The sequence below is a fragment of the Trachemys scripta genome, chromosome 8 (genome assembly GCF_013100865.1).
Source record: "Trachemys scripta elegans isolate TJP31775 chromosome 8, CAS_Tse_1.0, whole genome shotgun sequence".
Taxonomy (NCBI): Eukaryota; Metazoa; Chordata; order Testudines; family Emydidae; genus Trachemys; species Trachemys scripta.
In genome coordinates, this window is record NC_048305.1 from 35,753,022 (window position 1) to 35,766,081 (window position 13,060).

At 45.7% G+C, this 13,060-nt stretch overlaps 1 protein-coding gene across 2 annotated transcripts in view; it reads right to left on the reverse strand.

Moving 5' to 3' along the window:
• The window catches only part of NRG2 (neuregulin 2), a 331,862-nt gene that overhangs the window by 88,525 nt on the left and 230,277 nt on the right, over window positions 1-13,060 (reverse strand). Inside the window, exon 3 of one of the 2 annotated variants that reach the window (XM_034778371.1) lies at window positions 3,985-4,156. In XM_034778371.1, the coding sequence (XP_034634262.1) occupies window positions 3,985-4,156 (172 nt within the window). Of the gene's footprint in view, window positions 1-3,984; window positions 4,157-13,060 lie in introns of those variants that run through there. The other variant, XR_004646760.1, reaches the window with a different exon arrangement.

Below are 13,060 nucleotides of genomic sequence, written 5' to 3' on the forward strand. Positions count from 1 at the left end.
GGCAGAGCAACTCACGTTCAGAGTTTTGTCTTGGTGTGAAGGAACCAGCGAGGGAAAACAGCATTGTGTTTTCTCAAGCTAGAGAGAAGGACAACCTGGCTGCAGCAATTGCATGGACCACGGCTCCTGTGAACAAGCAGTTAGCAGACAGACATCTCTGCCCTTTCCCGTTCTCCAGCACAAGGGCACATGCAGACTGTATGAGTTATGCCCTCACCTACGCCCCTGCTGTGGCTTCCACACCATGTCAACCCTGATTCAGCTAGGGCCAGGGAATTAACAGCAAAGGGGTCAACAGCATAGAGATTGTAGCAGACATTTGCTTTGTCCTGCTGTATCTCTCATCATATCGCTGGTCTCTCATTTTTGCTCTAGTTCTGATGTTACTGGGCTGAGTCAGGGCTCCCCCAGTATTTCTGTTTCTACTGTGGCGGTGTGCTGTTGAATACACTTCGTTTACTGCTCAGGAGACAATGTCTTGAAGTAAAGCTAATTTTTTTTGTCAGCTTGGGGGCAGCTAACCTGGGCTATAACCCGGTGGTTGGAGAGCCCTTCTACTTCAAAGTTTGGGATTTCTTCTCTTTTTGAGCCTTGTTCATGGTCCTGTGGTTCTAGTTAGAGAAGATGGCCAGAACAATCTCAGCAAAAGCCTCTGCACTATTAATTACCGTCTAGTACTTCTGCCGTGAGAGAGGAAACCTCCACCTCAGATTCACCATGGGGGCTTCTTCCCTTCTGGGTACCCCATTGCCATATGATCTGGGTGCTTCACAGATATTTATGTTATCTTATAGAATAAATGTGTCTAATACTTCCCCATGTTTCACCGATGGGAAAGAGACCCAGCAAGAATCAACAGAACTTTTTTCTGAATTGTGAAATACTGCCACTGATGTAGGTAATTTAACCATTGGATTAAAGGACCTCTTCCCCCAGGAGAGCAGTATTCTCCACAGTATGATGAATGTTTTGGAAAGCAATGTCAGAGTAAACCTGTGAGGGATTCTAGGTGGAAGGTAGGGCTGGGAGTGAGATGATCCGATTACTAGACAGGCCTTGTGGGTGTTATGTTCAAACACTGTGTTTGGGTAGGAAGGCACTGTCATCTCCCCTCTTCATCATAGAGCTCCCACTACCTCCAGATCTCTCACACTGAGATGCTACCAGAAACTCACTGGCCCATGTCATAGTGTATCCCTTTCACCTATAGCATCTGCACAGAGAAATACAAAAAAAGTGGCAGTTTACTGTCTCGGAGAGTTTGCCCTTGGCCTGCATAAGCAGGTGGGTATTTATCCAGAAAGCTAGGCAGGGGTGTGGCTATGGTCAGAGAAGCCCCTTCCTGATTATAGGGCAGCTGCCTCCTAAACACAGTCTGCAGCACCCTGCCAGTCTCCCCTGCTGCAGGGGCTTCTTAAAGTCTGCACCTGCAGTCCAAAGGTCCTTGAAAACATTCCCCTCCTGGAGGTCCCAGTTTATTTAGTCCCTACACAATCTGGCCCTTGAGGCCCCAGCCCCAGTTCAGTGTCTCTCTCCCCTTAGGTAGGGAGTCCCCAGCCCTCATTCCCAGAATTGGATCACCACTGCCAGCTTTACCTGCCTGGAGCTCAGTCTTCAGGCTCTGACTTCCAAATTCCCCTAGCATCAGGGTCTTCTTCCTACCTCAACAAGCTACTTCCAGCCCTCCTAGCTGGGGCAGCTCCTCCAAGCTCAGGGCCTGCCTTGCAAGAACTTTTCCTCACTACCTATCACAGCTTCTGAGCTTGCAGCTTCCTGCTGCCCTTTATAGGGGACACTTGTCCTCCAGCAGAGCCCATCAAGGCTGTTAATGGGCACAGATGGGCTGGAGCAGTTCCTTCTTAAAGGGCTGGGTCCACACTGTGCCTTGCACCTGATTCACAGCACTCAGGCTGCATCACGTACACACACTGCAGCTGAGGGGCAGAGATAGAAAGACTCTTATCTCCAGGACACTGGGATAGAGGCTAACATGACAGAACTGTGGCCTGGCAGGAGAATTCTTTCCTGCACAAAATGGGGGGCATTGTCTCCAGGCTCATCACCCTTGGTGACAGCTGATGTATCTCTTGACATGGATATGCCTTCATCTATATAGGGCAGGAAACTATGACCCTTCCCTCTGCAGCATTAAACCCTTATTGGGCGGAGAGGGGGATGTCACTGTGGCCACTTCATTGGAGAAGGATCCAAATGTTCATCTTCTCACCCGCCTTGGTGCTATGCAATAGACACTGCTGGCCTTAGATCAGCTCAGGCTTCTGGCCCCTGGAGCTGATCGGTGACGCCAAGCATCACCAACTGCAACACACACATCCTTGCACTGGCTACCCAATTCCACCTGCTCCTGGCTGGCTCAAAACTGACTCCACTTTAAAAGAGCTTTGTCCCACATGTACCAAGTGTTGTCCAAAGGGACCCCTGTGGAAACCCATCCCTTCCCCTGCTACAGAACTAGGAAGATAGTTTCCTCATCTGCTGGATCTTCTGTGAAGTCTCTGAATTAGCTACTGTATGTGTAGGGGACAAAAGAGGTAGAACAAGAGGCCAGTTTCTTCTTTGCATTGAGAAGGAAGCAGCAATTTAAAGGCAAAGCAGGAAAGATTTAATTCCCATACCTTCCAAATGTCCCACACATTCAGACAGCTGCAGCTCAATGCATTCCCAGAGCAAGAGAGGGAAATACCCTGAGTTCTTCTGAGGAAGATATGGAGCTCCTGTCCTCCTCCTTTAGGGTCTCCATCAACAAAAGCTGACTAAAGGATGGCCAAAAACAAAGCATAGGAGATTAGGGTTGGAAGAAACCTCAGGAGGTCATCTTGTCCAACCCCCTGCTCAAAGCAGGAACAACCCCAACTAAATCGTCCCAGTCAAGGCTTTGTCAAGCCAGGCATTAAAAACCCCCACCTCCCTAGGTAACCCATTCCAGTGCTTCACCACCCTCCTGGGGAAATAGGTTTTCCTAATGTCCAACCTAGAACTCCCTCACTGCAACTTGAGACCATTTCTCCTTGTTCTGTCATCTGCCACCACTGAGAACAGCCAAGCTCCATCCTCTTTGGAACCCCCCCCCCCCTTCAGGAGTTGAAGGCTGTTATCAAATCCCCCCTCACTCTTCTCTTCTGCAGACTAAATAAGCCCAGTTCCCTCAGCCTCTCCTCATAAGTCATGTGTCCCAGCCCTCTAATCATTTTCTTTTTGCCCTCCGCTGGACTGTCTCCAATTTGTCCACATCCTTTCTGTAGTGGGGGACCCAAAACTGGACGCAATACTCCAGATGTGGCCTCACCAGTGCCGAATGGAGGGGAATAATCACTTCCTTCAATCTGCTCGCAATGCTCCTACTAATCTCCACTGCTGGGACTCAGAAGACTTCTGTGACGCTTAATGCGAAACTAGCCCAGCAAGAGAGCTCTCAGCACTAGCCTTCATAAATTCCTCCATCCTTCTCCCCAGGAAAGAAGCAGTACTGGTGGAACCCCTGGCGCCCTTCTCCTACTTAGGAAAGTTGCAATAGTACACAACAGTGTAGGACAGGAAGTAAAGAGGAATAGTACATCCAATTGAAACTGTAAGTCAAGTTTAGGAAATCAGAAATGGAATTTGCCCAGGACTCTGCGGTTCATAATGCTACTCTTGTAAAAATGATTGCAAGTGGTCAGTTTTATTCTTCCAGCAGCACAGTGCCCTCAAACACCATCTTGGGACCTCAGTTAATACTAACTCCAAAAACAGGATGCCACCTACAACACTGTAGAAATTTTTTGGTGGTCTCCCATCCAACTACCAATCCAGACCAACGTGCTTAGCTTGTGAAATCTGACAGCATCCCTGCAGAAGGTGGTATGGGTGCAGGAAAAATAGATACAGCTACTTGAACACTGACAGGAGGCAGTCTGATGTATGACATTTATACCAGATATTTGTTAATTATTATCGTGCAAAGCAATCAAGTTTCATACTTACTTGCCATTCCCGTATTTTATTCGGATGTCCTTGCTCTTCTTCAGTTCTTTGCCATCTTTATACCACTTGTAGGAGGGCTGGGGATTCCCTGCAGTAGCCTCACATTTCAGTGAAATTTTTTCCCCTACGTGAACATTTGGGCTCTTCAGTTTCTTCAGTTTTGGAGGAACAGCTGTGAAAAGAGAAATCAGACCAGTGTGAAAACCTGCCTCTAAGGGGCACAGGGCGAGGGAAGTTATACAGTCACGTTTCCCTCTGCTGGGACTCTAAGAGAAGCATCTGATCTCCAGCTGCATTTACTCTATAGTGACTCAGAGGTTGGATCCTTGTCTAAATACTTATTGTTAACATCATTATGTCTTAAAAAAAGCAAATAGGTGGATTGTCACAGCTGAATATGCTGGGAAGGAAGCAGGCCCCTGACTTCAGATGAAGGGCGGGCTCACCAGTTCCCATCTTTGCCCCACATCTGCTGCAGATTTCCAGACCAATAGCTCCCGTTTGTCTCATGCACGAAGGCAGGCTCTGTGCATCTCCAGGTGCAAAAAAAGAGATGAGGTTTTATTCTGCTTCTCAGACTGGCAAGCCAGGCTGAACACAGCGCAGCGGGAGCTCACAGTGGATTTTTCTTATTCTGCCATTGCTGCTGCTGCTGCTGCTAACCTTTTTGCTATGACATCTTCTTTTACCTTTGCTGCTGCTGACAGACACACTGTTGATCTCACAACCTCTACTGCTCAGAGTTGTACTATTTGACTACTGAAGAAGGGAATGGGGGTAGGAGGTCATTCTCTTCCCCTCTAGCTGCATGCACTGAAGATTTCCTGGTGCTCATGTGCCTGCCTGTACAATCTGGGGGTGTACTGTGCATTAGCTCTTCTGCTGCTAAGAGCGGAAGGCTGAAACATGTCCTACCGGGGAAAACAAATGCTGGTACAAGTGGTCACTCTGCTATTTGACATTACAGCCAAACAGGACTCCTACACTGAAAACTCTACCTGTGCAAACGGCTAAAGAGTGAGAGGCATCAGTTCCTGGGGCCACAGGTGGAGGCATAACAGAATAGAGACGACTGGGAAAGAGCTTTACAAATCCCAAGAAGTGGAACACCTGACAGGTCGACTTCTAGTATGAGACCTGCCTCTGAGTGTGACCTTTACTGGATGCTTCAGAAAAGGGAAATAAACTAACTATGCATCTGGAAAATTGGATAAGGTTGTACCACTCACCCTTAACAAGCCACAGCCAGGGATTATATTATGCCCTAAGCATGAGGATCAGCAACCTTTGCAATTTTTGTCTTAACAGTTGTAACTGCAGTCTATTCTCTTTGAACATGTATTATTTTAAATCTTACCTTTTAAAAGAAAGTCTTAATAAGTTATATTTGTCTTAACATCCTGCAGCAGTGAGTTCCACTTGTTAATTATATGTTGCAGATAAAGTATTTTCACTATGCAATATACATTGGTTGCCTTTTAATTTCACTGAGTGGTCTATCCTTGTGCTATGGGACAGCAATAAGAGATAGAAAATCAGATGGGCTTCATTATACCAGTTACTCCTGGGTGAATTTTGCATCACTGCATGTGTGCAGAATTCATGGCCCCCACAGATTTGTTTGTTTCCCCACAGAAAAATGACTTTTGCTGGAGAAGCAAAGGGAAGCTGCAAGAGCGGTCATGCGCCCCTTCCCAGCAGTGCAGACAGGTTGATTTGGGCGCCCAGAGCAGCTGGTAGAGAGGTAAATCACTATCAGGGGGTGGGGCTTGGCAGTTGTGTGAGTGAGAGACACTCTGTCCCTCTTGCTCACCATTGCAGCACGCTTGGTGTGGAGGGGCAGGGCTTTGGGGTGTTTCTGAGGAGATAGGATTGGGGCAGGTTCTGTCCCGGCAGGCAGAGGAGAATGTAGAAGCCTGCCTGCTTAGTGAATTGTTCCCATTGTTCTTAGTGAATTCCCCCAGCAGTATAAAACAGGTGTAAAAATGTTAAGATTCCTTTACATTGCCAGAGTGGTGTGAAGGAGCCTTATTGTAAAGGACAGTATGGCCTTACACATGTTTATGTTGCTTTAGGGATTAGAACTGGTCTAAATTTTTGGACTGAAAAAATTTCCTATCAAAATGTGCTCCATGAACTGTTTGCTACTGACCTTTCTGGAGATGGTCAGTAGCCAATATAAATTGTGAGTTTGAGTCCCCAGCCCTCACTTGCTCTTCAGTTGCCTATGATGCGATACTGAGCATATGGCTGCATATATTTGTTGACTAATAACTAGAAGTAAAGGGTCAATTCTAGCCACATTACTATTAGACAGAGGGGATTTGGGGATTTCCTCCAATGCTCCCCACTCCCATTCTCCATCCATTGTATTGTAGTTTAAATAAATTAACAAAATAATTGAAACCAGCATGATTATATTGTGTTGTTTTGACAAATAAGCAAAATTTTGCAAAATTTTAAAATGTTTTGTGCAGAATTTATTTTTTGGCACAGAATTCCCCCAGGAGTAGCCAGTCATCATTTTACAGACCTCTGTTATATTTCCCCTCTTTTATCTTGACAAGCTAAATAATCCTAGACTGTTGGTTTTTTTAAATACTTTCTTTATTGAAGGTTATTATATACAAATGAAAACAGGCAGAGTAACAACACCACTAACCAAGACATATGCTGAATGTACAGAAAAGTCTAAAGATTCTCTTGGAATTCACAGTTTAAAATCTCACCTGAATGCATGGGGAAGGATGTTTTGTGTTTGTTTTATGCGTGCATGCATCAAACAGCTGAATCAATCTTGGTCAAACCTCAAAAAACCTTCAACTATGGTGGAGCTGGAACACATCAGCCTAAAGTGAATTAGTTGGACAAAGCAGCTGAAAACGTGAAACTGACTCTGTCTCTGGAGATTGGAGGCAACAACAGAGCTGCCAGCTATCAGTGGAGTTGGAGCAAGGAAAAAAAGACAGCAAGGCAGGTAGTGGACCAAATCAGCTGGTGTAAATCTGCATAGCTCCACTGTAGTCAATGCAGATAGCTGGTGTAAATCAGTTTGAAGAGTTGGTCCAGTATATCAAGGGGAGCAAGAAAACATGTGCAGGAGGAAAGGAAGGGAAACGGAGCAGGTGGCAAAAGGTCTATATACACTGCACACTCCTTTCGGTGGCACGTAGAGTACATATATGACATGCCCCCTAGCATGGGTGTAAATAGCAGTGTAGATGGTGAGGCACTACTCTAGGCAAGTAGAGACATGCCAGAACCCTCTGGGTAAGGACCTGGGTATGGACCCTACGCAGCTCTGTACATGCCCAAGCAGCACCTCCCATGTCTACCCTGCTATTTTTAGCAATGCAGCATCCAGCTCCAGTGGTGAGGAAAGTCTCTGGCAGTGGGGAGGCAGCAGGGAAAGGCTCTGAGAGCTCCCTGCTGCTGAGGCCTTTCTCCGACACAAGTAGCTACATGCTGCAGTAGGGGTGCAGCCTGCTTTTCACTGCAGCACGCAGCTACATATACCCCATACGCTGCCGCAGGAGCTGCGCAGTGTAGCCGTAGACAAAGAAACGTGTGCAGTGGAAGAGAGACAGAGAGAGAGAGAGAGAGAGAGAGAGAGAGAGAGGACCAGTGCAGCTGGGAGGAGGGATACACAGAGAGCTGTGGAGCGGGCAGTGCATTTAGTGCAATAAGTGTTCTGTGCTGTTTGAAGAAAGAGAACAAAATGCAAGAAATACTTCCCTAGCATTATTTCTGCATGTCAGCAATCGTGGTAGTGGTCATTGGGAAGTTATGCAAAATCATATGAATGGCAGTGGAGGTCTAACACTCAGTTAAGAGGTGGTTTACAGAATGAAAAGGTTTTAGACACCTGTCTTACAATTCACTGCCTTCCATTCAGAGAAATAAAGGATCCTTTTGAGAAGAGGGACTGCGCCAGAGGAGATGGGGTGCACCTGAGCTGCTCAGAGGAAAGGCTCCAGGAATGGCCTCTCCTCAAGTGTGGCAGGCACTGTGACTCTGGCTACATTCATCTCAAGCCTGGGAAAAGCCCAAAGAGCATGGATGATAGAGGAGTGTGATGGGGCTATGGAGATGCAGGACAACTAGAAATGGGGCAAATGTCCCCTCATGTTTCTCAAACGTAGGGGTTCCAGTAAACTGGAACTTGGATCCTGGGCACCTCTAGTTTTGCAAAGTCAAAAAACATTCTGTTTTACTGATCTTTGCTTTGAAGTGAATCCTACACCAAAAAGCATGCATGCATGTTAAAGGGAAGTAGCTCTGTTCTCTCCCCAGAACTCAGGTACATAGAGAACTTGCACTGTGAAAGGTTATTGTGAAAAATAGGCTTATCAAATGTGTTTGTGTCTGTGTGTGTACAGATTCATAGGGATTAAGGCCAGAAGGGATCATTATCATCATCCAATCTGATGCCCTGCATCACATAGGCCAAAAAATCTCAAACTGTCATTTCTGCATCAAGCCGATAACATCTCTTAGAGATGTAGTGTCTTTTAGAAAGCTATCCAGTCTTGATTTAAAGAATGCAAATGATAGGGAATCCAACATCTCTAAGGAAGGTGTTCCACTGGTTAATTAACCTCATTATTAAAAGTGTGACCCTTATTTCTAGTCTGAATTTGTCTAGCTTCAGCTTCCAACCACTGGTTTTCGTTAAATCTTTCTCTACCAGATTAAAGAGCTATCTACCATCAGAAATCTCTTCCCCATGTAGTTACTTTTAGACCATGATCAATTCACTTCTTAGTTTTCTCTTGGATAAAATAAATAGATTGAGATTCTTTGGTCTCTCACTTAGCAGGATTATTACTTTACATCATAACTGCCTCCATTAACTTTTAATTACAGTAATTTATAGCTTTGACGTCAGTCCCGTTCCCATTTTTTGAACCAATGTACTTTATGAAATTCCACTTACAGCTGAAGAAATTATTGGGAACAGTATGAAGTATGTTCGTATTTAAGTTGTGCTCCCCTTCTTTAATGCTTTGAACGGGTTTTTTTCCCCTGCACAGATTGGGATGGTCAAACCCATTAACTTCATGCCATATGAAAATGAGCAGTGACAAACATTTAAGGAGACGATGGAGGCAAGTTAAATGTCCCCAAGTCCCAAGGAAAAATAAACAAATCTGTGTTCCTCAGTCACTAGGTGACAATATTAAGTACAAATGGAAGAGCAGAATGACACTGCTTGCAAGTAAAGCTTGGATAATTATTCATGCACATACTTTAAATTCTACACATTAATTTGTATTCAAAGTTATTTGATGGACACTCCCTGCAAAAGCGTATTTCAGATGTGGATTGGTCACAAACAATTTCTTTCAACAAATCTTTGAGTATTCCAAATTCATGGTATGTGACCATTTACCTAACTTGTGTGCTACTGTTTCTGCTCCCTGATTCAACACTTGAAAGTTTTATTAACGGGGGAGGGAAATCAAAGCCATTTTGTGATGGGTGTCTGGACACACATTTGCAAGATTTTAGTTTTCTGCAATCATTCTTGTGGCCAATACAGAGATTCATGGAGAATAAATAAGAATCAGCTGTAGGTGGAACCAACAAGTATCAGTCCTCCACTGGCTAGAAAGGCTGGAAACAGTCAGAAACCAATCAAGGCCCAGCCGGCGGTATATAAAGGTCTGGTTAGTTCTTCCAGGGGCCAGTTATGGGTGAAGTAGGGATAAAGGAGAAAGGATCTCTTCTTAACTTAGCCCCTGACCAGGCCTCTTGGGATAATTCTGCACTTTTCTGTTTGAGTTGGTGAATGAGTTTTGTTTACTTTGAGGAATGTAAGGCCCAGGTGGACTATCCTGAGTTGACTATTAATTTGACTTCTGTAAGACTAGGTGAGCTCGTTTCACTAGATGCTTCATTGGCTCAGACAAGCCTGTGACACCCAGCTCCCGGAATCAAGTGATTATGTGAGACTCTCTGCTTTCACTTAAAAGAAATAAGTAAGTTTCTAGCCCCTGTGGTTGCAGAGAAAAGCTGGAAAATATGATGTGAAAGTTTCAAAATCCAGGAAACAAATAAAAAAGCCCCACATTTATTATTTTTGAAATCTCATGATTTTTGGATACTTGAGGTTGACAATACAATGCTTGCAAATATTGGTGAAAAAAATTAATGGCACTTAGTTGCATGAATTTCACAAATCCTTCTTGACATTTTTTGTCCTGCTCTAGTGGGTAAGTATAAGTAGCTATGGGTATGTTAATGAATGGGAGCTTGGCTGTTAAGTTTCAAAAGGCCCAGGATTTGGGACTAAATAGGCTTAGCTGCACTAAGACTAGTCCTGTGGGGCTTTTTGCACAGAAATTCAACAAGATCTACTTGAGGTATGAGTAAGGTGACAAGTTCCCCATAAAACATCCTAAAAATCATACTTTAAACCTGGTGGAGAAGAGGCTGTGAAGAACCACAAAGTCTGCATGGAAGGAAGGTTCATTCTGTAGTCACTGAAATTAAATACTCAAACAACCACCAGGGCCGGCTCCAGGCAACAGCCCACCAAGCTTGTGCTTGGGGCGGCACCTGGGGGGGCGGCGCGGTGCTCCGGCTCTGGCTGCCAGGGAGAGTGGAGCCACAGCAGGCTCGCCGCCCTCCCCGCAGCGCTGCGGCTGCCGGGGAGAGCGGAGCCACAGCAGGCTCGCCGCCCTCCCCCCGGCATTCTGGCCGCTGGGGAGAGTGGAGCCCCGGTTGGCTCGCCGCCGGGGAGAGCGGAGCCCCGGCTGGGCTCTCCGCCCTCCTCCCGGGGCTCCGGCTGCCAGTGGAGCCGCGGTGGGCTCGGCGCCCTCCCCCCGGCACTCTGGCCGCTGGGGAGAGTGGAGCCCCGGTTGGCTCTCCGCCCTCCTCCCGGGGCTCCGGCCGCCAGTGGAGCCTGCCGTGGGGGGGGGGGGGGGGCAGCGGGAGCCTTTTTTGCCTGGGGCGGCAAAAAAGCCAGAGCCGGCCCTGACAACCACCAACATAGGCCTAGAGAACTAAGCTAACACCAAAACCAACCAAGATATGAAAAACACACACATCCAGTTCTGTAACCCATCTGAATGTGTGGTCATGCTCCAGCTGTCATTCTCTGCATTCTAAACCAGATTTACTGTTACTGTTAACACCTGTAACCTGAACAGCAGCAAGACACCAGGATTTGCATACCCATCGCCTACTCAATGGCAAACAACATCAGTTACAAAACCAAAATTTTAGCCCTAACTAAGTTGCCCGGTGTGACAATGCGGTTCTGGCGGAACCCAACTGAGAGTGCCAACTCAAGACAAATTGCTCAAACAGGGCAGTTACAGCTCAATGCTGGGGGTTTTTCCACCTCTAAGGCAAACCAAACCAGCCAGACTAAGAGGACTTCGGTCTCACCCCACTGGCTAACCGCAAGTCTCACAAGCAATCTCCTTAGACACTCCAGTTTCCCAGTATTACCACCAGTGCCACTCGTTATGGGGACAAATGGTTATGAAAACCAATACCCAAGTAAAAGAAAAAGGTTCTCCTGATCCCAAAGGACCAAGCCCCAGACCCAGGTCAATATACAAATCAGATCTTACCCACAAATCACGCTGTTGCCAATCCTTTAGAATCTAAAATCTAAAGGTTTGTTCATAAAAGGAAAAAGATAGAGATGAGAGTTAGAATTGGTTAAATGGAATCAATTACATACAGTAATGGCAAAGTTCTTGGTTCAGGCTTGCAGCAGCGATAGAATAAACTGCAGGTTCAAATCAAGTCTCTGGAATACATCCCCCGCTGGGATGGGTCCTCAGTTCTTTGTTCAAAGCTTCAGCTTGTAGCAAAGTTCCTCCAGAGGTATGAAGCAGGATTGAAGACAAGATGGAGATGAGGCATCAGCCTTATATAGTCTTTTCCAGGTGTAAGAACATCTCTTTGTTCTTACTGTGGAAAATTACAGCAAAATGGAGTCTGGAGTCACATGGGCAAGTTCCTGCATACTTTGCTGAGTCTCAAGGCATATTTGCCTTCTCTCAGTGGGTCCATTGTATAGCTGATGGTCCTTAATGGGCCATCAAGCAGGCTAGGCAGAGCTAACACCAGTTTGTCCGGGATGTCACCCAGCAGCATAGCATAAGTTTGAAATACAGACAGTATAGAGCCAATATTCATAACTTCAACTACAAAATTGATACACACATATAGACAGCATAATCATAAGCAGTAAACCATAACCTTGTCTTAGACTCCCCATTTGACCCCCTTTATACAAGATTTGCGTGCCACTACAGGACCTTGGTTGCAACAATGATCTATATGGTCCCAGATTATATCAATAACGTCACACCCAGATCTCTTTAAGATCTGCCTTATAAGGTCTGATCCAGACATGTTTAATTTATTGTTGTTTATATTTGGGGTTGCACTACAGTGCCTTGATAATAACACATCATATATTTCAGGCACCTACAGGATGCCCAAAAGCATCTAGGTACCTTAACCAAAAACATAATCAATCATAAATGGTCAGCATGCCCAAATGAAACCACACCCCACCCCAATGTACAATATATAAACAACCCCACAACAAGCATAAAGCAGAAGGAAGGGATCCCAGGAAAGGTCCTCTATAAATTAAGAAATAGTTCATAATATACTCCATAGCCACCATTTTAAAAGGGGAAAAAAATCAAACTTCCTTTGTTGTGGAGACCCTATAACAGCGGCTCTCAACCTTTGACTCTAGAGCCACACGCTGGTTTTTAGGACAATACACGTAGCCCACCAGTTTGATGAGAGCTCCTCTCATCATTTTTTGCAAACAGGGGCTGCTAACAGGGAGTTTCGCAAGGGAGTTCTCCAGGTGAAGGAGGAGCAATACAGCACCCTTTTGGGTTAAGTGACTGTCTGTAGAGTGTGTTTGTTTGTGTTTGGGGGTTACTTGCTGTGTGCTGAGCTTGTGTTTGTCAGTCTGGTTGGTTGGTTGGTTGGTTGAAGGACCGTGTGCTGTGGCTGGCAGTTGGAAGCTGTGAGCTTCAAAGGAAGGTTTGAAAGCTAGAAGCCTCTGGTAAGTGGCTGAGCCTTAATCAGT